This window comes from Papaver somniferum, chromosome 4 (genome assembly GCF_003573695.1).
Source record: "Papaver somniferum cultivar HN1 chromosome 4, ASM357369v1, whole genome shotgun sequence".
Taxonomy (NCBI): Eukaryota; Viridiplantae; Streptophyta; class Magnoliopsida; order Ranunculales; family Papaveraceae; genus Papaver; species Papaver somniferum.
This window is the reverse complement of record NC_039361.1, coordinates 40,098,169-40,122,967: the sequence shown is the minus strand read 5'-3', so window position 1 is coordinate 40,122,967 and position 24,799 is coordinate 40,098,169. Positions and strand designations below refer to the sequence as shown.

General features: G+C 38.6%; 1 protein-coding gene across 1 annotated transcript; it reads right to left on the bottom strand.

The window, feature by feature from the left end:
• Positions 1 to 56: 56 nt before the first annotated feature.
• LOC113275222 (primary amine oxidase-like) lies at positions 57 to 3,042 on the bottom strand. Its single transcript, XM_026524675.1, has 5 exons — positions 1,624 to 3,042; positions 1,424 to 1,537; positions 860 to 1,312; positions 541 to 638; positions 57 to 454 (listed from the first exon to the last, which is right to left on the bottom strand). Exons 1-5 carry the CDS (start codon positions 2,953 to 2,955, stop codon positions 244 to 246), a joined length of 2,208 nt encoding a protein of 735 aa, XP_026380460.1. The 5' UTR covers positions 2,956 to 3,042; the 3' UTR covers positions 57 to 243.
• Between the last annotated feature and the right edge of the window lie 21,757 nt (positions 3,043 to 24,799).

Here is a 24,799-nt window from a genome sequence, read left to right as displayed (position 1 = left end):
CATGAGCAGTCCCTCGGACTCACACATGTCGGGAATGAAGGGATGAATTTCCCTGGTGATCTCAAATTTTCTTTTCATTTTTCCTTCAAGTAGTATATGAATTTTAAGAGACTAGTTAATTCAAAGACATTATTTGCATATATACATAGGCATGAGATGCTCTTCAGAATATTTGTTTCTGCATACATTTGGTCATACTCGTGGACTGAATTCTTAGATTTAACTAAGATCGAAAAGCTACTTTCAAGCAGAAGCAGCAGCTTTGCAAATAGGCAAATCCTTCTCAAGATTTGGTGGCATTCTGAGAATCGGATTGCTTTCAAAGAAATTGACTGGCTTTAGGTCGAAACTCGAAGACACTGTCGGCATAATAGGGAAATCCTCTTGACACGGTATGTGGTGAAACCCTAATGTGTACCACAACACGATGTCTTTGTTTTGGATAGGCCGGTCCCTGCACATAGAAATAACATGTTTATAGAGAACATAAACCAATTTTGGAACCTAACATTCATAGGGAGAAAATGCAACAAGTCTCACCTCTCAGACCAAACAGCTAGAGTGTCTTCCCCATGGCTTTGGTACACAAACAGCCCCCCTGCCCATTGCTCGCTCCGGTTGTATGGTGTCACCCATATCTGATTTCCAAGAAAAATTCAACAAGCATAGTTCGATAAAAAATTAATGTAGTTGAGAAAATTCAGTCCAAACATGCAGTACTTTGGGTTGAATAGTGTTGACTGTTAAGTGAGGTTGCCTATTTATTTATGTGGAATCTTGTAAGAAGGTGGAAATTAGCATGTTAGGTATTAAGTCTGTAGGAACTCTAAGCCCACAGTAAAACTATTTTTTACTGTACCTGGTTGTTTGTAAATGCTCCTCTTTTCTGTGGAGGATCCAGATGATCAAGTAAACTAGCTGCAGTACCGCCAGGAACAATCTTATAACCAACAGGATTTCCAACTCTAGTCTCTTTGGATGGATTAATGACATGAAATTCTGAAGGTTCGTATAATTTGAGTTTGATCTGTGCATCCTTCTCAGTCTTGGCTACATTTCTATCAGCTCTCAGATAACTTCTCCTTGGTGACCCCTTTTCTGGTGATGTATTTTCTCTGACTAGATTTACCTTCACAAAAGAATTGTCTGATCCATCGACATCCATGTCTAGGTAGAAGGTGACATAGTGATCGTGGATGACGCCTACAACATTTTCTGACAGTATAGTACCGTAAAGTTTCTCATTTTTAGGCACCTTGTTCAGGTTGTCATATGGGGTGCCTTTCACCATTAGAATTCCGCTGAGTCCAACCTGACAGGATATTTGAGCCAAAAATGAGAATTCTGGAGTATCTTTCTGAAAGTAAAGGTATTTGGATTAGATCACCTAGCACTGTAACTGAATTTTAGAAAATAGAGATACCTTGACACGGATAAGTCCATCCATTTGGAACTCCCAGTCTACAATGTAATCATAGTTTGCAACTGAGGCTGCCATTCGAACCACCAAGGTCACCTTTGGTCTCACTTCTCTAATCTGCAGATAAATTGTCAAGCACACACTCATTTGCACCACCTTATATAGCAATGAACAATACAACTCTCTGACAAAGTTAGATTTACCTCCATTCCAGTGATAGGACTTTCAGCATGTCTCCAACCAATATCACCAGCATAGCTTTCGAAGACACATATCATATTGGATCGAATGAACGGCGTTCCATCGGAAGCCGTAAACACTCCATCCATATAGTGTGCATAGCGAGGACAATCGTTAAGTGGGTCAAGCGGCATAGCTTGTAAGCCAAACCCATATTCACCAGCATCCATATAAGTCTTAAAATACCAAGCATCAGTAGGATCCATATAAGGTACAAACAACTCTGAAGTTAATCCTTTATACATAACATTTCTTAGAACCCCAGTTTCTGAATCTCTAATCCTAGCTTGAGAAATAACCACACCAGCTCTCGGGTCAGGTTTTAAATGAAACTCCCAATTTGCCCATTTAACTAAATGCCCATCTTCAATCACAAAACTTGGACCTTTTGGTTGTTCAATTGAAATCGGGTTTAAAACGCGCATCATTAAAGGTTTATTCGGCTGTTTAGAAAATCTGTAATCAGTATTTGAAGCTTTGGGTATTGGAATATCTAAGCCTAAATCTGTTATTTCTACAACTTGTTTAGTATCCATATCAAGAAGAACTGTCAAACCTTCAATGGGTCTCATATAAAAATTTATTGTACCTTGCATGGTGTAACATTGGACTTTAATCAACCTTCTCTTTTCTTCCTTTGTCCCAAACCATCCAGTTGAAAGCGGCAAGCATGCAAGATCAGCAAGATCAACGCCGCGGCTAGCGATCGTACGGTTGAAATTAGCATCAGAAAGGGGTGCCCATGCTGCTGAATTCATATCTTCTATAGTCATAGTTGGGTAACCAGTTTTAGTTTCCCTAATATCATGTTGTATGACTTTGTTTGACTCCAAGTCAATAATGATTACATGGGCTTGACCATGAAGAAGTGCTACGATTGAAGCTTTTCTTGGTGAAAGTTTGTCACCTTCTCTCCATTTTAAAACTAGTTCCTTTTCTGGTTCTTCTAAGACTAATGAATGGATAGTAAAAGAAGATGAAGAAATAGTAAAAGGTGGGTAAGATAAGAGGATGGATTTAGCTTTGTTCATTTCTTGGATTGTTAATGGGTCTAATGGGTGGTGTGGGATATGAGATTTATGATCTCTGATTGTTTTTTTATAACCCGGATAGAAGAGATTGTTGGTTGATTTGGATTGGAATCTGTTCTTGGAAGTGCACCATGGAGAATAGTTTGAGCAGGTTAGTTGGTCTGATTTGTTTGGGATTAGATTGAACCATGATTTAGTGAAGAAGAAGAGAAATAGAGTTGTTATGAGAATAAACATGAAACGAAGTAGAACTCTTGACTCCATATCTTATCAATCTAAGTTGTAGTAAGGGGGGAGATATATAGAACCAGAGATAGAGAATTGTTTGTCTCTCTAGATAGAGTGGAGATAAGAGAGTGAGAGTGATCAATGGAGAAGAAGATGAGTGTGAAATTTTTGTTGTTACTCTCATTGCATCATCACTATCACAATCAAAAATGAAAAAAGTTTGTTTCGGTGGGTGGAGAGTCATGGTCCATTTGGTGGAATCTCTCTCAGTGTTTTGTTATTTTATCAGTTTAGAGAATATTCTTGTTTGCTTTTTCTTTTATCAAATATCCCAATTGAATTTTTTTTTGCCAAAAGAATCAGTGGACTGTGATAGATTTGGTCAAATTGGTCACATAGTCAAGGGACATAGGATGCAAAACAGCAAAACTTGCAAAAGAATAGACCATTCTGAATATCTGATGCACTTCCACACCCCCATCTGGCTAGTCGGTTACATAGTCACTCTTACTTATGCACCAACAGGGTGTCCAACTGCCCATCTTTAGTTGGTTCTCCAGTCCACTTCCTAAAAAATCCTCATAAACAATGCTATTAACCTTTATGGGCTTTATCCTGAAAAATGAATGGATAGTGTGTTGGTGCAGAAATTGGTATAGGTAAAGAACCCTTATTTTGGGCATACCAAAATATTTCTAGGCATACAAAGTAATAGTCCTAACTTGGATGATCTTATAAGGGGTTTCTTATGGGTAGTTCAATTACCTATATATCCTTAAATCTTTTAAATTACTAGCAAACACAAAATCAGTTTCATTCCAACCTTTCTTCTTCCTCATCTCCTCTGCCGCTCGCCGAACCTCCTCTCTATTTATTTTTTCATCCACCATCGCCGAAATTGATTATCGTCGATTCGTGAAAAGTTATTCGACGATTCTTGAAAAGTTAATCGAACCTCCTCTCTATTCGTGAAAAGTTAATTGATAATCATCGATTCATGATACAAAAACCTAAAATTAAGTTTAGATTTGCGCCGAACTGTTCTTGAAACTGAACCCTGAAAGTGCATATGAACGGCTCGGCTTAAAATGCATATCAGTTTTGAGCCGAACTACAAAGAATATCACAAGGTTAAATACTACAAAGGGAAATTAATAGTTATGTTCGGCTCATACGATAATCATATTTTGTGCCGAACCATGAACATATAAAGGTTTCGGCTTATACGATATTCTCAATATGTGCCGAACCGTTAATAATAATATGTTCGGCTCATACGATTTTCAATATATAAGCCGAACCACTGACAATTTTTATTCCAAAACTCTCAGGAGGAGGTTCGGCTTTCTATTAAACTTTCGTACAAGCCGAACTAGTATCTAGCAAATGGGTTGGAAGTGGAAAATATTTGTTCGGCGCATACTGTAAACAGTTTCAGCGAGCCGAACCGTTCATCAATTGGTTGGTTCGGCTCATAGATTTAAGTCGAACCTCAACCTGGTTCGCCGAACCATGAAGAAATTAACCATTTGGGAATCATTGTTGTAGTTGATGTGTATTTTCCTAGGTTTTTTAGATGAATTATGACCCTCCTCATCCTCCATTGAATCAAGACGAAATTTTTTCTCACTTTCTCCTTCTCTTTCTCAATCAAAACTTTGATTTTTCCCCCCAAATTTTTTCATCTAAACAACCTTTATAATTCTGAAAATTATCTTAATCACTAAACAAAAGTTTTAATCACCAATCCAAATTACTAACACTAATACATAAAGGGTAAATTAGCCATTAAAAAACAATTTGGTTAAGGGGGTATCTGATTTTGTTATTTCACATCCCTTTTTGTCTTTATTCAGTATGCCCAGAAAGATTTTGGTATGCCCAAAATCAGGATTCTAGGGAAAGGGAAATGTTTCCGCACTTGGATCATTGGGAGAATAATTCAGCCACACAACCTAGGCATCCTTGTTAAGTTGTTATCGCTGAGTTGCTTGGGCTTACGTAAAATATTGAAAACGTACGGACCTTTTTTTGTTGGCTACTGATGTAGTGATGGGTGTAAATGTGTCGCACTTACGTGCTTATTAAATTATTCCACACTTACATTTTGGTTGTCCTCGAGCAATACAGAAAATATAACCGCTCAATAGTTGGGTATGGGAAAAGATACTCGTTCCACAAAGTATAAATAAAAAAAGTATTCGATCAACAGATGGATAGGGAGAGATATCTGCTAAACACCGAGACGGATCCACTAAATATAGTAAAGATATGTCTGCTAAACAGCAAGACAGTTTATCTGGAGAGAAAATCCCGCTCAACAGCTGATCATATCATGCAAAAAAAATTTAAACCCGCTCAAAAAGATAATTATGAAAATTCCTAATAAAAGTGAGAACCTATAAAAATTTAAATGCTTAATCACTCCCCTACACTTAAACATTACATTGTCCTAAATGTAATTGAATCGTCCAACGTAGAAATTAAGGGTGGAAATCCTAAAATGCGATATGCAACAAAAGATAAACGATATAGTAAAGGTAATAAGTATGATGAGTTGACTCCCATGAAGTGAAAGATATTTGTTTCCCAGCTTGCATATAGCAAGTAATCTCAAACAAGGTGAAAATGGTATCCCAAAGTAACCTTCCAAGCATATATATAAAGTCTGAAAAGCGGGGATCAATCCAACAAATCAGGTCAGCTGAAAATATGAAACTGCAAATACTATAAATATCAAAAAAGATATGTGAATCCATAAGTAACGCACTCCCATAAAAAACAAGTTCAAAATGTTTACTAGTTTCGATTCTCAATGGAGACTCCAAATTGGGTATTAAATCAGCTGAAATATTTTCAGCGGATTCACCAGAAGTCGGTGGAAGAAATGCATTAGTAATATCAATAAGCATCAAATCACAGAAATTGGCAAAATGATCTAAGCAAATAGATTTGTTACTGAGAATTACCTGACCAGTATCCGTATGTTCAACACCTATATAAGCGTCTTGAAAACTACTAGGTGGAACAACAAAAGAAGTGTTTGATGTAGCAATCCCGCAAAAAATTGGATTATCTAAATCGGAAAAATAACATAAGCAAATATCTGACAATTTAGTTTTAGTGTACTCCTTACAACCTGTAATGTCTTGAGGCATGTTTCCGAGATCCTCATTATAATAGCGAGTATGGATAAAGACATTTATATCCATTTTCATATTTCCAAAAGTAAGCTCCATGATTCCATTTCAACAGTTGATAAACGCATTAGAGGTAGCCAACCCGCATTAGAGGTAGCCAACCACCTGGGTGTGGCTACTCTAGGCCTACCTAAAATGATAGGAACCTGCCCACTAGGATTAGAATCCAAAATAATAAAATCAACAAGATAAAAAAAACTTTTAACCTGTATATGAACATCCTCTACCACTCCCTAGGAATTTTAATGCACCTATCAGCCAATTTGGGGTAACATTAGTGGGTTTCAAATCACCAAGTTCTAATTGCACATATACAGAGTATGGCAAGAGATTCACACTGGCCGCTTGATCTAACAATGCATGTTCAATCCTATGTTCTCCCATGGTGCAAGCAATCGTAGGACAACCTGTATCTTTAAATTTGAGTGGAGTTTTCTGTGATAATATAGCTTACATGTTCAACAAGGAAAGATTTTTCATGTACATTCAATTTTCGTTTCACAGTGCACATATCTTTTAGAAACCTAGCATAAGAAGGATTTTGTTTAATGGTATCTAAGAGGGGAATGTTGACTTTAACCTATTTAAAAACTTCTAAGATGTCATCAGGACTAGCTCCGTTATTACGAGGTACTAATGCTTGAGGAAAAGGAGTGTGGGGAACATAAGAAATTTCAGAATATCCTTTTTCGGTTTCTTCGGGTTTTTTTTGTGTTGAAGGAGTTACATGTGTCATAGTAGGCGGGTTCCTATCTTGCACATTCTCCTCGGCATCACTAACATGATTATCAATGACCCCTCCACTTCTGAGAGTAGTGACGAGCTGTACATGATGGGTTGAATTACCACCAGATGTGCTTACCTCAAAAGAACCCTTGGGGTCAAGCTGTATTTGACTCAGGTACTGATCCTTGTCTCGCTCACTTAATTGGCTAGTAATACGATCTAGTTGTTTCTTTAAGTTCGCCATAGATCTTTGAGTATCCTGCATAAACAAACTCGTACTTTCTTCCAAACTAGAGATTCTTTGGTTAGAAAAATCATCAGTAATAAAAGATGTATGTGCAATAAACTCAACATGCTTGATTTTAGCAATTCTTTCTAACAACTCAAGTCTTCGTGGCACAACAACAATCTTGGCCTCAGAGTTTAATTCACAATCAACTCTGTAAACCCCTTTGATACTAGTCATTATGGGTTCTCTAGCTTCCCACTCTTGGGGTTTTTTTTTTTTTTTGCTACTTCATGCAAAAACTTTTAACCTTCTTCGACAGTCTTATCAGAGAAATTACCACCACAAAGTGATTCTATTTCTACCAGTGTTTTGAGCCTAGGAATATCAAATCCATGGTGTGTACATTATATCAAGAGATCATGGAACCTATCTAAATAATCATAAAGAGATTTTCCTTCTTGTTGCGAAAAACTATTCAACTTTTGACGAATGGCAATAATTTTATGCCTAGGAAAGCATTTATACAAGAATAGAATATTCATGTCATTCCATGATTTTTCCTTTTCCTTCAAGGAAAAAGGGAACAACCTAAATCCTTGAATTTCATTGTACCACACAATTCTTCAAAATCTCTAATGTGGTAGTAAGGATTTTCATTCTCCTTACCATAGAAATTAGGAAGTGCTTGAATGGTGCTTGTTCTAATCTCATAGGTTGATGTGGTGGTACGCGAAACAATACATGAAAGTTGAGAGACTCTAGTTGGGAACATATAGTCTCTCAAACTTTTAATCGGAGGGTTCGTACCCTCATCATGTGTTTCCGTCATGTACAAAGGGTTAATTATAATAATACGATCAAATTGTTCTCTATCATAACCACTTGGTAGATCCTGCATATGAAAACAATATGTAGAAGTTTGTTCAAACTCACTTTGCAAATTACTCTGCGAGCTTTTCAAATACTTACTTTACCGCATGTCTTAGAGAGATTTCAACTGTGCGTTTCAACCTCGGTAAGGTAGCTAAATAAAATCAAACAAAACTACGTAAAACGAACTAAGAAACCTAACGGAAAATCAAAAATAAACTATGTACAAAATATGATAAGGAAAGAACTAAAAAATATATATATAAAAGAAAAACTAAAAACAATAACTACTAAAAATAATCTTAAACCACGACTAGAAAATTAATGGTATCAATAAGAGAGTATTTTGCAACCATTCCCCGGAAGCGGCGTCAAAAACTTGATGGGTCGAAGAACCAACTTTGATTAACCGTAAGTATACTGTGCACTATATGTAAATAAAAAGATATTGTTCTTTAGGTGTATCTAAAAAATATAGAGAAACCCTTTTCCTTGGATTAACTCTATAGGTTAAGAAACATTTTTCTGTATAATCTCCTAGTACAGCTTAAGAAGAGGATCTCTCCGATGTAGACTAATAAGCTTATATAATCACTTAAAACAACTTAAGAAGTGGGTACTCTCCGATGTGAAACTAATAAGTTTTTCATTCACAAACCAAATCAATAAGTTATTTTGTTTTCTCAAAATCTTTAAAATTTATTTTTAGTTATTTTTTTCAACAATCCAACGCATGAATGAAAACCGCAGTAAAATATGAAAAAAAAAATAAACCAACACCTCGACCTCACGACTTGACCTCACCGAACAAATTGGAGGACCGTGAGTGTGTTAGAATCATACTAGACATGCCAACGTCCTCTACGTCACACAAAAGTGTGTTGACCCTAGGCTAATACTATCGATTGCAAAAAACATAGTAGTATATAGAGTTTTCATCTTTAGATTCCCATATGTGGGATTAAAGGTTCTGTTCACGAAAGCGAAAATGGTCTAGTGAACCCTCAGTGACCATTTTATCCTTAGTTCCAATAATACCAAAACCATCAAAAGAACATGGAACTCATTTTTGTAGAATCCAGTAGACATTTCCTTTAAGATAGAAACACTACTACTTGTTCGTCTCGAGTAGTTCTAACGGTTAAACACAATATAGAGAACCAAGAAGAAACAAGAAAGAATTCGACAAACAAAAGATTTCACTTATTTTTTGGAAAAACTCTTACAATAGTGTTTACCTCACAATAACTAGTCACTCAAAGTTCTCTAACAATAAGAACCCTAGCTGCTCTTTCTTTCTCTCATAAACAAATGTATGTAGACTCTCTAAGAATAAGATATCTATAACTCCAACCCTATGGGTCCTTTTATAGATCACACAAACTTGTCCCCCAAGAACTTCCTAGATTAGTTTTCTACCTAAAATAGATAACCGACTCAACTAGGAAACCATATAACTTGGGAAACACCCAAGTAATATTTATGACCCATTCTAGAATATTCCAGAACTTAACGGAACAAAACCTAACAATCACCACCTTTTGTGACGTGAACAAAACCAGCAGCTATCTTCGTACTTCTTCACTTTGACGTATGAAAATCTTCTTTTGTCTCACCCTTATTCAGGGACACCCTCTCATAAGGGCCCTCAATTATCTAGGATGATAATTAAGCCATGTCCAAAGAGGACATAGTCACTGACACCTTCCGTTGAGTTGTCTTGAACTTTCGTCTAGAAGCACCACCTAAGCCTAACCTCCTCCTTGTTGCATCAGCACCACCGGAACATATGTTTCTTAAACTTCTAGCACCACCACAAACTACTCTTCCATGTAAGTTATACAAGTTCCTGCACCGTCTTGCCATCAAGATTACACTATTGCCATGATATACACTCATTACTCCATGTTTATTAGAGTATCTCATTCCAAGTGATTCTATCTAGTTAAACTAATTAGATTCCACTTCATCTCCGGCACATGTCTATCATTTATGATTGTTTGAACTGAGCCATCAAACAATTCCTGGCGAACTTCACCGACTCCATGAACCAACAATCTAGAGTCATTCCCCATGTAGAAAAACCCGCTGCAATCTTCATAATTGATGTATAATGAACAATTGTTGCAAACATGCACAGCGGCACCACAATCTAATACCTATCCTCCCTGACTTTTAAGATTTGCAGGCGTCAGTAGGACCTCATCACGATCACCATCTTCCGATAGCATCGCTAAGGCTGCAGTATCTTTAGGAAAGTTATCCGAAGCTTTCCCAAAACCTTCCTTCTTCCTAGTACAATCTCGAGCACAATGCTCTGGCTGACCACACTTGTAACAGTCACCTTTGAAAACAGTTCGTTTTCCTTTGTTGTTACCAACTCTCTTCCCATCATCTACAAACATATCTTCAGAAATATTACTAGCCCGATCTCTCTTTCGCATCATCTCCTCCGTAGCTAAAGCGTTGCAGACTTCTAATGTAGTAAACGATGATCGACTCATAAAATTCCGTGACAATGTTTTGTACGATTCTGGAAGTGTCCAGATCAGTTGTAGAGCTTTGTCTTGATCATTCAAATTGTCACCAATAACTTCAAGCTTCGATATTAATGAATCAAAGGAAGAAATATGATCCATTCCCGGAGTATTCTCTTCCATCCTCATATCATGTAAAAGACCCTTAATAAAAATCTTATTAGTCATTGTTTAGCCATGAACAAACTTTCAAGAGAGTCCCATAGCTGTTTTGCTGATGTAGCATCCTTGATTGCAGCATGAACTTGCACTTTTCTAGCGAGATGAAACCGAATCTCCGACAAACACTCTTTATCCATCTTTCTCCATGCATCAGTAACATCTTCTAACGACTCCATCTCATCTGAATCTTTCTTTTTCTGTTGCTTCATCGCTGGACCTTTTAGGGCATCGTCCAAATCTAGCACGAAAAGATAATCTTTCATATTCATCTGCCAAAGACTAAAATCAGAACTCTCATCAAACCTTTCCATACGATAAGACTTTAATTATCCATACTTTTCTATCGCAACAACTCCTTCTCGACTATCCACGCCCACCACACCAATTTTAGAATCCAGTAGAGATTTCTTTTAAGATAGAAACCCTACTACTTGTTCGGCTCGAGTAAGATGTTCTAACGATTAAACACAATATAGAGAACCAAGAAGAAACAAAAAAGAATTCGACAAACAAAAGATTTCACTAATTCTTTGGAAAAACTCTTACAATAGTGTTGACCTCACAAGAACTAATCACTCAAAGTTCTCTAACAATAGGAACCCTAGCTGCTCTTTCCTTCTCTCACAAACAAATGTTTGTAGACTCTCTAAGAAGAAGATATCTATAATTCTAAACCTACGGTTCCTTTTATAGATCACACAAACTTGTCCCCAAAGAACTTCCAAGATTAGTTTTCTACCTAAAATTGATAACCGACTCAACTAGGAAACCACATTATTTGGGAAATATCAAAGTAATATTTCTGACCCGTTCTAGAATATTCCAGAACTTAACGGAACAAAACCTAACAATATTCTCATAATGAATTAAATTCGATAACAAATGAAAATCACATAAAAACACGAGAAATAATATTTTAGGCAGAGGTGTCCATGAGGTCTTGAACCTTTGCTTAGAGAGATATTACCGAAACTACTTGCTAGAGGCAGTGAATGCGATATCTTGAACTTCCAGCGTTTGATGTAATTCGTGATAACAACCATGCATGATATCTCCAAGGTTGCTTCCAAGCTCGTGGCGTCGTGTCCATTTTGTCCCTAGACGTATCATGTTTCTCATAATGCTCTAGAGAATCAACTCATATTCTCATAGGAAGCAACTCACTTTCTCATTCAGATAGGTGAGTTCTATCAAGATTGTTATTGCTATACCCCAATTCAATCTTAAATTGAAACTATATAACTCATTAAGACTACTTAAAACTCATCCTTCACATGCACCATAGGGAAGGACATAGAATGTAAATCTCTAAATAGTACATACCTTTAATTACCACAAATTAGTTGTCTCATTGAACCTTCATCTTTGGATCTCCAGACAGTAAGGTTGAGTATCCTTCATGTTAATTTTATTTCATGAAATTATGTCCCATCCTTCTCGATGCAATAACAAACTATCTTTTTATATTATACTTTCATCAAACGATCCACTGATTTTTCTCTAGACTTTACTAAGTTTAGAAAAATCGCTTCATTAGAGAGTGGTTGTCTTACCGAATTATCCTTCTCCGATTTTGTCTAGAATTTTCCATTGCTCATTTATATTGAGTTTCCGCAATGATGGCCACAGGCTTCGGTCACAAAGGAATACCGAACAAAAATGCTTTAGTCATTCAACTTCCTTTCATGCTTTAATTTAAGCAAACAAACTTTTTTTTCATCTCAGTCAAGTTCCTCATGTTTTCCTGTCATTCAGCTTCCTCTCACGAACTTTGTTTTCATCTCAGTTGAGTTCCTCATGTATACTTATACCTCTTAATACAGTAGACACATATGCTAAGATTCTCTAGAGTCTGAAATCACAACATATCTCAATGTTAGTACAACATGTATCATACACAGGCATAAATTAAAATGTACCTCATCAAGTACTGCAAATTTCTGATATGATCATCCCAATAATTCTTCTAGGGACACAACTGTATTTGTACACCTAATCCACTGAACATTTTCAACACGTTAAATGCATCGAGTTTGAGGAAGACCATTTCCGTCATAATTTGTTCCGGTTCCAATGATCCTTAGATCATGCTTGTCTATAACAACTTAGTCTTTCAATCAAGTGTAAACATCACATCTAGGTGGTTGTAAAACATATAAAGGCATTTAAATGATATATGTAATACATACTAGGACAGTCACTACATCTTCCTCCAAAGGTTAGCGTAATATATATCAAATATTTGAAATAAAATATGTACCCAAGCATAACGCTTTATGGTCCTATGATAAGAACATCCCTGTAATTCTCCAAGATAAAATGAAAAACATGCATACCTATTTTGCAACACATATTAGTTAATTATCGTTTTCTTCAACTTAATTATAAAGAACCAAAGAATCAACTTAACTATCGTTTTCTTCCGAGAATCATTAAACGACAGTATGTGCCCATCCTCTTTCAATGATTGTAATAGTACAGGTACACTATCTACATATGATACATAACTTCATGATTGAAAAAAAATATTTAATGGTGTAACCTTTTCTATATCCAACTACTTCCAAATAATGGAAGAATAGGATTATGTTAGATTTCTAACAATAAAATAATATGTAACAAGCCTAATGTATATTGATCATGAAAGAGATTGATTGCGAACATTTATTCCCTTTGCAAAAAAAATATTTACCTATCAATAAAGACAAATCAATGTATATGTACAAGGATTCTTTTTTCTGTGAAAATAATAAAAAACATACTAAAAACAAATAAATAGTTTTACAAAAATAAAATCATTTACCACTCAGTGAAAAGAGCTCGTGTATGATAACGTGTAATGAAACTAAAAAGCAGAGAATAATAGACATAAAGTAGAGAAGAGAAGTGGAAAGAAATTCTTATTCATGTGTATCTTTACAAAGGTTTAGAAATATATTCATGGAGTTTAGGCACTTTTTTTTTATACTAAAAGAGATTTTATTTATTGAGTAGGATCAGTCAAAGGAGTTTTTTCAAGATCAATGAGACTCAGAACATCCTGACTTATACCATATGAATATTCAAAACTATGTCTTGAAGTTCTAGTCTTTTTGGATAAAATGTCAGCCACTGCATTGAACTTCCTATTAACTGACTTACAGACCCAACTACTTAACTGACTCAACAAAAACTTAATATCCAAAATTAAATTCTGGTTCTTCCAGTGAACATAAGGGATCTGCTCATTAACAGATTTTATTAGAACTTCACTAGATGATTCAAATTCAACTTTATCAAGCCTCCTCTCAATGGCCCGTTTACAGTTTTCTCCAAAGCTAGACACTCCATCTATTCTACTTCAATATCCTTAATCAGTCATCCATTAAAATTATCTCCCTTTGACTCTGAAATGGTCACCTGCACAATCTCTAAGAATTATTCCAATTCCATCATGTTTGGTTTCCTTAAATAGACATCCAATTAATTTTTCATCAGTTCTGATCTGGTGGTTTCCATTTTCGCATCTGTCTCAAAGTAATATTCCTGACAGATACATCAACTCCTTTTAGACTGTCATTAACAAGAATGATAATACTTGCAATGGTTACAGTTCTATTAGATTTAATATTTTGAAATATTAATGAGCACATTCTTCCATATTGTCCAAACTGTAAACGTAAATAAAAATAAGGTTTTCTAGTTTATATTACCTGTGACACCAGTCAACTGAGCCCCTGCAGAAAACCAAGAAATGACCCAGCCTTGAAAATCACCAAAGTCATTTAGTACATTAGCAACATTGATGTTAACCCCCAACCATACAAATCTAGCATATGGGAAATCAATAAATAGATGATCATCTGTTTCAATAGGAGAATTACAAAGCCTGCAATGAACATCAATGTCAGCTTTATACCTACCGATTTTATGCCTAATTGGTACAATCTTTCTTATGCATTTCCAAATAAATAATTTGGTTCTATGAGGAATCTTAAGATTCCATAACACCTTCCACACATGAGCTGGAACACCAGGAATACCTACATAAATATATAAATTCTCATTGATGACCGTATATGCACTTTTAACTGAAAAGTTTCCCTTTCTATATGCAGTCCACATAAGTTTGTCAGTACCAATAGCTGGAACATTCATGGCAAGAATTTTTATTGCAGAATTCGTACTAAACAAATAATTAACTAAATGTATATTCCAAATTGTGGTGCCAAAAATGAATAAGTCACACACAAAAGTATATGACACAGAATTGATGAAACCCTCAGCAGGAATGGAAGGATGATCTAGACCAACAACCCAACTATCTAACCAAATCCTAATTCTAGTCCTACATATCACTGCTCAAAAAACTATAATCTTTAATGATATCTCTACAATTATATATGCTCTTCCAAACCCAAGAACTATTCTCATTTAGCTTATCTTAATGTAGAAAACCACATAGGCTAAAGTATTTAGCCTCCATAATTTAGACCCATAAGGCATCAGTTTCTGTGCAAGCTTTCCAAGCTTTTTTGCAAATAAATTAGATCATCATTGAAAACTTCAAGATCTCTAAACCCTAACCCTCTGTTTGTGGGTGAAACCCGTTTCTGCTGATTTCGGTAATTTCGTGTGAGTGCGGGTGAGAAACAAATCTAAACCCAAAAAAATGTACTGCACGGGAGTACATTTGATTCGAGAGATCAATCTGTACAATCCTGGCCTAAACCAAGAAATAGTCATTCCAGGCTTGCTTCGGTCACAAAGTGAAGGAGAAGGGTTGGTCTTAGGGAGGGAAGCGAAGAAAGTGTTGAGGCCAAAATAGTTGATTCTGTAAGTGTGGATGTTTTGCGACTTGTAACCGAAAGTTGAACTGGCGAGCTGAATGGAAAGCTACCAGGTGATTTTTGGATGTGTATTGTTCTCCTGACCAAAAACTTGTTGTCTGGTGGAAAATAAGTGAGACCTATTTATACAAGTCGCAATAAAACGTACCCTGGTCTCGTAGAAGCGGGAACATTTGAGTAATGGAAGAAAGGAGTAACGGGTAACGCCTGGAATTGATGTTTCCATAATGAAGGATACGTTTTCACCATTACTTCTTGTCATTACTAACCGCCCCGCTTTATGACACTTTCTTGTAATGGGCGCATTGCACGCCGCACGCTGTAAACCTCCAGACCAATACCCTGATGAGTATCCCCCAATTTGTGACATGTTTTGATGTCTCGAGAGTTTTCGTGGAAAACATGTAGCACTTTTCTACGTGTGGCAAGTTAAAATTGAGAGGTTTGTCATAGGTAAATAGCATATGTGATGCTAGGATTGTTTTGGCTAGTAGTTGTGGCATGGTGGCATGCCAGTGGTCGTGGCATAGCGATGTGCTAGTAGATTTGGCATGGTGGCATGCTAGTGGACATGGAATAGCGACGTGCTAGTCTCTGTGGCATGGTGGCATGCCAGTGGCCGTGGCATAGCGATGTGCTAGTAGCCGTGGCATGATGGTCTTCCAATAGCCGTGGTGTTGTAAGTGGCGCTGGCATGCGCGTCTGGTAAGCGCGTCTGGAAAGCGCGCCTGACATGCACGTCTGGCAAGCGCGTCTGACATGCGCGTCTGGCATGCACGCCTGGCATGTGCGGCATGCTGGCGTTTTTTGGGAAGCTAGCGCGTTTTTGGGAAGCTGACGTGTTTTGGGAAGCCAACTTAGCATGGCGACTTTTTTAAGGCCGTGGCAGGTTTGAAGCGACCTGATTGGTCGACGGGAATAGGACCGGCATGCTAGGGCGCGACCACACTTTTAGCGCGTTGTGGAGGATTTTGTTGCCTAGCTTGTTTAAGCATGGTTTCGATCAACGGGGTCCAGTATACTGCGCGGGGTGCGAAACCCTAATTTTCAAATTAGTTGGGTTTATGAGTTCTTTGCGAGTTACCACAATAATTAGCTGGATTTTGTATGCTGCCACACAAAATCTTTATCTACAGAATGCAGTGTGCTTTCTGTCTGAACATTTCGCGCAATGGCCTTAACTTTGGTACTTGGAGGTTCATGCTACTCCGCTGCGAGTGAACATAAATCCGTCATATGCCATACCGATTAAGAGTTCTGCTGGGGAACATAGCACAGGAAAGTACTCAGTGAGTCTCGTATTGGCGAGGTGCCGAAATTTACAGAGTGTTATGGATAAAAGTATATTGAGAGACTCAATAAATGTGTCGGTGGATAGGTTAGTACTCGCAGCACCGTTTCCTTGCAGATTGACGTCACAAGCGAGAGTAAAATCGAGAGAGCAAACGTGAACAGATCGCCAAGGAAATCCAACTAACCTTTAGTGTAAGACATAAGAAATATGTGATCCTTTTGCTGGCGGATTTTGCATAGATTCTTCTTGGCGTTGGCACCGGTGCTAGCTTGACTTGGACACTACTTGGCTTGGCTTGGGCGCGACTTGGCTTGGTTTGGGCGCGACTTGGCTTGGCGCGGTTTGGACGCGGCTTGGCTTGGCTTGGCGCGGTTTGGACGCGGCTTGGATTGGCGCGGCGCGACTTTTCTTGAGTAGCGGATGGACGTGTCTAGCTTGGGTAGCGGATGGACGTGGCTAGCTTGAGTAGCCGATGGCGCGGAATGTTAACACTGCAGGCCCAGCTGCCTTCTTTTGTGCGTGTCCCAAAAGGGAAACCCTTCTCTAGTTGAACTCCAAAAGACCATGCCTATAAAAGGCGTTACCCATCTTCCTTACTTTCGTATTGTTGGTTTTGTTTCCTCACCTTGGTGCTAGCGGAAAAGACTTGGACCAGCGGAGAGAAGAGCAGCGAAAGTAGGCGAGCGTATTTTAGGTATGTTTCTTAACGTTTCTTCTCCTTTGTTTGCTCGTCTGTTTTGGTGTAAACCCTAGCCATAGGCCTGTTCTCCACAAACCTGTAGAAATCCTCTAATATGAATGATTCCTATCCGACGGTAGTATTGTAGGAACGTTGGCCACAACATCAATAGCAGTGGAGCCGATTATTGTATAAAGCAAGCACGTATGGATGGTAGACGTAGGTTCCTCTCTTCGTAAAACCTAGTTTTAGTTTGTGTTTGGCCGTGAGCGATATTACCGCGTCAAGACACGGTTTCGGCCAATAGCATGTTTTTCCACGGCAAGTGTTTGCTTGAGTGAACACCAGTACCCATTCCCTTTGACCGCGAGTGCCGCGACGTGTGGCCAAAGAAAATTTCCCATAGAGAATTTGTTGTCAGATCTTAATCATTGTACCCTAATTTCTTGACAAGATCCTCACGTGTGGTTTCCTTCAAGGTAGTAACCTTTCTGTTTTTGTTCCGTTGTAGTTACTTCGAAAGTAAAAGTAGCACAAGGACTTTTGTTAAGATGTCACCTGAAAGCAGTTCTGCCGCCGCATCAAGAAATGCTAACAACTCCAAGCCGAATACGGATGATGAATTTTTTACAAAGCCTTATACACTTAGGAGAGCTCATCCCAAGTATGTGGCGATCCTTTTGAACGATTCAGAAAATGAAGGAGAGGTCCAGTCGGTTCGTCCGAGGCGCGTAATGCGGTTTTGCCTTTAGAGGAAAGAGTATCCTGCTTCTCCAATCGACTTCAAAATCTGTCAAAGTCCATTGCGCTCTTTTGATAAATGGATGCAATTTATGATAAGTCAAGATTGTGTGAAGGCCGATTTGGCCAAGGCGAAATCATTGATGCTGTCATGGCTTCTGCAACACTTCAAATAAGGAAAGACATCCCGGGCTTGATCACTTTTATCTCCAGATGGTGTCCAGATACTCATACGGCCATATGTAGGTGGGGTGAAATGACCATCTCTTTAGAGAGTGTAGACTTCTTGCTGAACCTTCCCATAACAGGGAATCTTGATATCACGTTGTCTGATGATGAAAAAGAAATGCGTGCCACTCTTGACGAGAAGTCAAAAGGATTCGTTCGGAAGGATTACGAGACGAAGTGCTTCTATAGCAGGTGGGTGTCTGGGTGGTTCCCTGATGAGCCGGAGTCGGATCTAGTGTTGGACGATACACTCCATGTCGCTGCATTTTTAGTTCTGCGGCTATCTAGAGATATTTTCGATGATGGTTCTGGTAAGAAGGAGATAAGACAGGAGCTCATTAAATTCGCCATTAAATTGGCGAAAGGTGTCGTTCTTCCCATTGGCGGCTTGTTTCTTGGCTCTTTGTACACCCATTTGGATCATCTGGTCGCGGATATGTACTCTTAAAATGGTTATATGAAAGTGGATTCGCATGTCCACGTTGCTTTTCTCCAAGCATGGTTGTGGGAGCATTTCGTAAAATATGCTCCCAAACCGTTGGATTTACTTCCCGAGTCTTGTGGCGGCTCCAGAATACTGCTTTGGTTGAATAAGTGCCCAAAATCTGGATTAAAGCTCATCGAATTTCTTGACAATGCCTATGCCGTTAGATTTCGTCCTTGGGATCCAGTACATGCGTCCATAGTTCAGCCGAACACTTTCGCCGCTGCTCCGAACTTGACTTTTCTTTCTGCTGGAGAGAATATGAGCGTTTGAGAGGTCGTATTTATGCGAAGCTGTATCCCCGGACACGTGTCATCTTTCTTCCAGGGGTCTTTCGAGGCAGTCCCTTGTAATATTGACAGGGCGGCTCGGTATATGGGTTTTGACCAAGGGGTCTCATTTACTCGTCAGCCGGTTGCTCCGGAAGAATTGTTGCCAGCTTTCCTTGATGCCCGTGTTCTCGCGCCAGGTAAAAGTCTTCCTTCTTGCTCTCGTAAAGAATTCTGGTGATAACCTCCAGGTACAACGTGTTATGGCAGGATGAGTTTCTCGCCATCCACGGATTTTTGAATGACGTGGTGGAAAATTCTCGCGGTAAGCCTTCCCCTGCGACTTTAGCGGAACTTCCATTGTTGAGGGAGCCTTCTACTGCTAAGCTAAAATCTCCTAGGTCAGATGTGAACAGTCTCCAGAAGAAGGAGCGAAGGTCTAAAAATCGTGCGGGTGGTTTCCAGTCGGATACGGAAGTTCCTGTAACTTTACTTGGAGGTTCATGCTACTCCGTGTCTTATCTCCTTAACTTTGGTACTTGGAGGTTCATGCTACTCCGCTGCGACCAAGAAGATTACTAGACGTTTCGCGTTGTCTAAGCGGGTGGAGGAAATATTATCTTCAATTCGCGATATGTGCAAAGTGACTGGCCATACCGTTTCTCGAGATGTGATCTCAAACTGGGAGTTTCACCGGGACTTGTGCGTAGACTTTAAGTTTAATGCTTCCTGGTTCTGTGAGGGATTCTCCGAGATTCAAAAGCTACAGGCTGAAGCGGTTGATGGCCCTTCCGCGGATTTGATTAATCAACAGGCGGAAGAAGTCGAGAAGTTTTCCCAGGAGTTAAGCTGAAGCAGGCGTCTCTTCAGAGCATGATGGATATTTTCTCCAAGAAGAACGAGCCGTTGTTAAGCAATTTTCCTTGAATACTTTTACTTTATGAACTCCTTTTCTTAGGGTTTTTTTTTAAGGGCAAACGCAACGCCTAGTTATGGTCTGATTTCTTTTTGGATTTTTGGATTGATAGAGAATTGTTACTTGTGAGAGTTTTGGATTATTTTGGAATAACGGTCTTTTGATAGGTTAAAGTATGAATGCGAGTGTAAGTAGCAAATCATCCGGGAAAATTGTGAATGTTGCATGAGAAGGAAAAGATAAGAAACCTTGGGATGATTGGGTCATCGGCTTCCATGGAAAATGTGAAAATCCAAACGAAAGGTCATGTAAACATCATCTGGCAAATTTACTCGTTTTAGGGTCTTTCGCCAAAACTGAGTTTTCAGGGAGTGAATATGAGTCTTCACGTGATGCCGTAGTTGTTTTGAGAAGTCCCCAGTTGCTCTTTTGTTGTCTGTGGAACATATTCACGACAATCCATAGTAAAGCGGAGAATCCATAGCCCCCAGACGCATTCTCCTGAAACCCCGCTCTTCTTGGACGCTTAAAAGTATGGCATTCGCTGGTAGGATGATGGTAACGAGAGTTGAATTTATAAACGAGAGATTAATCTCCCACTGTGGTCGCCAATTGTTTGTGGGTGAAAACTGTTTCTGCTGATTCCGGTAATTTCGTGTGAGTGCGGGTGAGAAACAAATCTAAACCCAAAACAATGTACTACACAGGAGTACTTTTGATTCGAGAGATCAATATGTACAATCCTGGCCTAAACCAAGAAATGGTCGTTCCAGGCTTGCTTCGGTCACAAAGTGAAGGACAAGGGTTGGTCTTAGAGAGGGAAGCGAAGAAAGTGTTGAGGCCAGAATAGTTAATTCTGGAAGTGTGGGTGTTTTGCGACTTGTATCCTAAAGTTGAACTGGCGAGCTGAATGGAAAGCTACCAGGTGATATCTGGATGTGTATTGTTCTCCTGACCAAAAACTTGTTATCTGATGGAAAATAGGTGAGACCTATTTATACAAGTCGCAATAAAACGTACCCTGGTCTCGTAGAAGCGGGAACGTTTGAGTAATGGAAGAAAGGAGTAACGGGTAACGCCTGGAATTGATGTTTTCATAATGAAGGATACGTTTTCACCATTACTTCTTGCCATTACTAACCGCCCCGCTTATGACACTTTCTTGTAACGGGCGTATTGCACGCCGCACGCTGTAAACCGCCAGACCAATACCCTGATGAGTATCCCCCAGTTTGTGACATGTTTTGATGTCTCGAGAGTTTTCGTGGAAAACATGTAGCAGTTTTCTACGTGTAGCAAGTTAAAATTGAGAGGCTTGTCGTAGGTAAATAGCATATGTGATGCCAGGCTTGTTTTGGCTAGTAGCTGTGGCATGGTGGCATGCCAGTGCCCGTGGTAAGCGTCTGGCATGCGCGTCTGGCATGCGCGTCTGGCAAGCGCGTCTGGCATGCGCGCCTGGAATGTACGGCATGCTGGCATTTTTTGGGAAGCTAGCGCGTTTTTGGGAAGCTGGCATGTTTTTGGAAGCCAACTTAGCATAACGACCTTTTCGAGGCCGTGGTAGGTTTGAAGCGACTTGATTGGTCGACGGGAAGAGGGCCGGCATGCTAGGGTGCGGCCACAATTTTAGCGCCCTGTGGCGGATTTGGTTGCCTAGCTTGTTTAAGCATGGTTTCGACCAATGGGGTCCTGTATACTGCGCGGGGCGCGAAACCATAATTTGCAAATTAGTTGGGTTTATGAGTTCTTTGCGAGTTATCACAATAATTAGCTGGATTTTGTATGCTGTCACACAAAATCTTTATCTACAGAATGCAGTGTGCTTTCTGTCTGAGCATTTCGTGCAATGGACTTAACTTTGGTACTTGGAGGTTCATGCTACTTCGCTGGGAGTGAACATAAATCCGTCATGCCATACCGATTAAGGGTTCTGCTGGGGAACATAGCACAGGAAAGTACTCAGTGAGTCTCGTATTGGCGAGGTGCCGAAATTTACAGAGTGTTATGGATAAAAGTATATTGAGCGGCTTATAAATGTGTCGATGCAGAGGTTAGTACTCGCAGCACCGTTTCCTTGCAGAGTGATGTCACATCTGATGCAAGGTTTTACGATTTTAACCCTAAGGTAAAAACCACCATCAACACCCTCCTAATTCTTTAGGCTTATTAATAGAACTCCAACCTATGAATTTCATACCCTTGTTCTATTTATGACCCCACCAAAAATTTCTCTGAAGAGAATCTAGCTTAGCTATAAGAGTACTAGGAATTTTGAAACAACCCATTTGGTAAGTAGGCAAAGAATTTAAAACTGAGTTTATCATTGTAGAATTAATTTTGAACTCCAACCAAGTAATGGGTACTACTAAAATGGACACCTACATAATAAACTTCCATTAATAACAACAACTAATTTATCTTTACACTTATCGTAGAAACTTTTCAATTTGGTAGGCACCTGTCAGATAGACTAAAACCACCAAAATTGCTACATGTACTAATTTACACAGGGGTGTACTCATGATCCAGTAATTCCTATAGGCATGAGAGGTTTTTTTTATATGGATTTGGTGTAGTATAATTTGGTATCCTTAGGCCTATTCCTATGCACATGGAAAACATCAGATTTTTTCATATATGCATCTACTATGGGTATGCTAAACTGCCAAACGTATATGTCTATATGTCAATTATAACATATAGGCATACAGACATACTTTCCAGCGAGCGATAGAGTGTCCATCGCTAGATGGTCATAATATCGCTCGCTGGTCATTCCAGCGTCAACAATGGTCACTACGTCGCTCGCTGACATGATCATCGCTCATCAGTTCCTCATCCAACGTCTACAATTTTCCCCCTCTATAAATACCCAATTTGAAACTCATTTCAACTCACACCAGAATTTCTAAATCTCTCTAGAATTTCTCAATTTCTCAATCTTCTTCAAATCTAAAACAATCACACATTTTCTACGATTCTTTATTTCTTGTAATATGGATTCGCAATCTCAAAATAAAGGCAAAGGTAAAAAAACCAATGTCCGTGGTGCAAAATACAACATGACAGAGTATGAATGCATTTGTCGTAATTATGTTTTTTTACCCAAGATTCTATCGATGGTGCACAACAACATGGTAACACCATGTGGGAAAATATATTTCGTAAATATGAAGAACAAACCATGAACATCAATTGTCGTGATGCAAAAGGGTTGGAAGAACACTTCATTGTAATCAACAGGGAAGTAGCCACTTATGTTGGATTGATAATGCAAGCCAAGAGAGGAGGCCGGGAGAGTGGTCAGGTGGATGTTGATTTTGAAAGACAGGTTCATACAGAGAGGCAACGAAAACATGTCAAACAGTCCTCTTTCGAAAGATGTTATCATATTTTGAAGGTGTTGAACAAATATAATCCATATTTTTAGCAGGTAATCAACAAGTACCTGAAATGTCATCATATAATTCTTCTCACTCAACACCAAATTCTTCACCATTTCACCAGGTCCATCAAATTCTTCACCAGATACCCCAAGAAACCCAAATGTCAACTTAGTTCTCAATAATGATGATGGTAAGAGAAAACTTCCAGGGAGAAATAATGCAAGACTGACAAGAAAATTATCTCAAAAAGGAGGAAGCTCCAATGTATTTAACATGACGAAGTTTATGGAACATCAAAAGACCGTCGAGAAGCAAAGAGCAGTTGATAGGAAATTTTAAAACAGGGAGAGTAATAAAAGTCGTCTTTCTCAAGAAAAATTTGGGTTTGACTATGACAAGATAACATTCTTCAAGATAACGCTTCAATTATGAACGCCTAGCAAAAACATGTGTGGAAAATCGAATTTGATAGGATTCAAGCACAGATAGAACAACAAGCTGGATTTACTAACAACCAACCTAGTGGTGATGATGATGAGGATGGGTTCGATGATGAATTCGATGTAGTAGTTCCTTTAGATGATTGATGTATTAATTTAAGTTTTAATTTGAAGTATTGCATTTTAATTTGATATGTTGTTGTTGCATTCTACTTAATATTAGTTTGAAATGAAAAGTTGATTAATTTGAAATGTTGTTGCAGTCTACTTAAATAAGTTTCGCATATTAACTTAAACCAAAATATATAACTTTATATAATTAAACCAAAATACATAACTTAATAATTAAACCAAAATACATAATTTAATAATCACTGTCTCCCATGCTCTGCCCAAAGATTCAATCTCAGATCATCTCTTAAAATGTCATACAAATTCTGGTTCTGAATGTAACTAGTCATTTGAGCATAATTCCTTGCAGGGACGCCAATTTGTGGTTGAATCTCCGGCCTCAAATCTCCATCTTCATAGTTAGTCCATTCTGAATCACGACGGGTTTCCTGAATTACCATGTTATGAAGAATTATGCAAGTGAGCATAGTCTTGTGGATTTCACGAGGACTCAACCCACGATATGGGCCACAAATGATAGTGAACTTCCTCTTCAAAATTCCAAAAGAGCGTTCCACATCCTTCCTCAATGCCATTTGGTTGGTGTTAAAATGTCGATATATATGAACGGCCCAATGTACCGGAAAGAGGATGATGGAAGCATTGAACCAAGGTGGACCATTTTGGTTAGATACCATCCGCATGATAATACCCATGAGTGTACCGATGGTTGTTGATCATGAAACGGGATTGGGGACAAATTCCATACTTCAGATCTT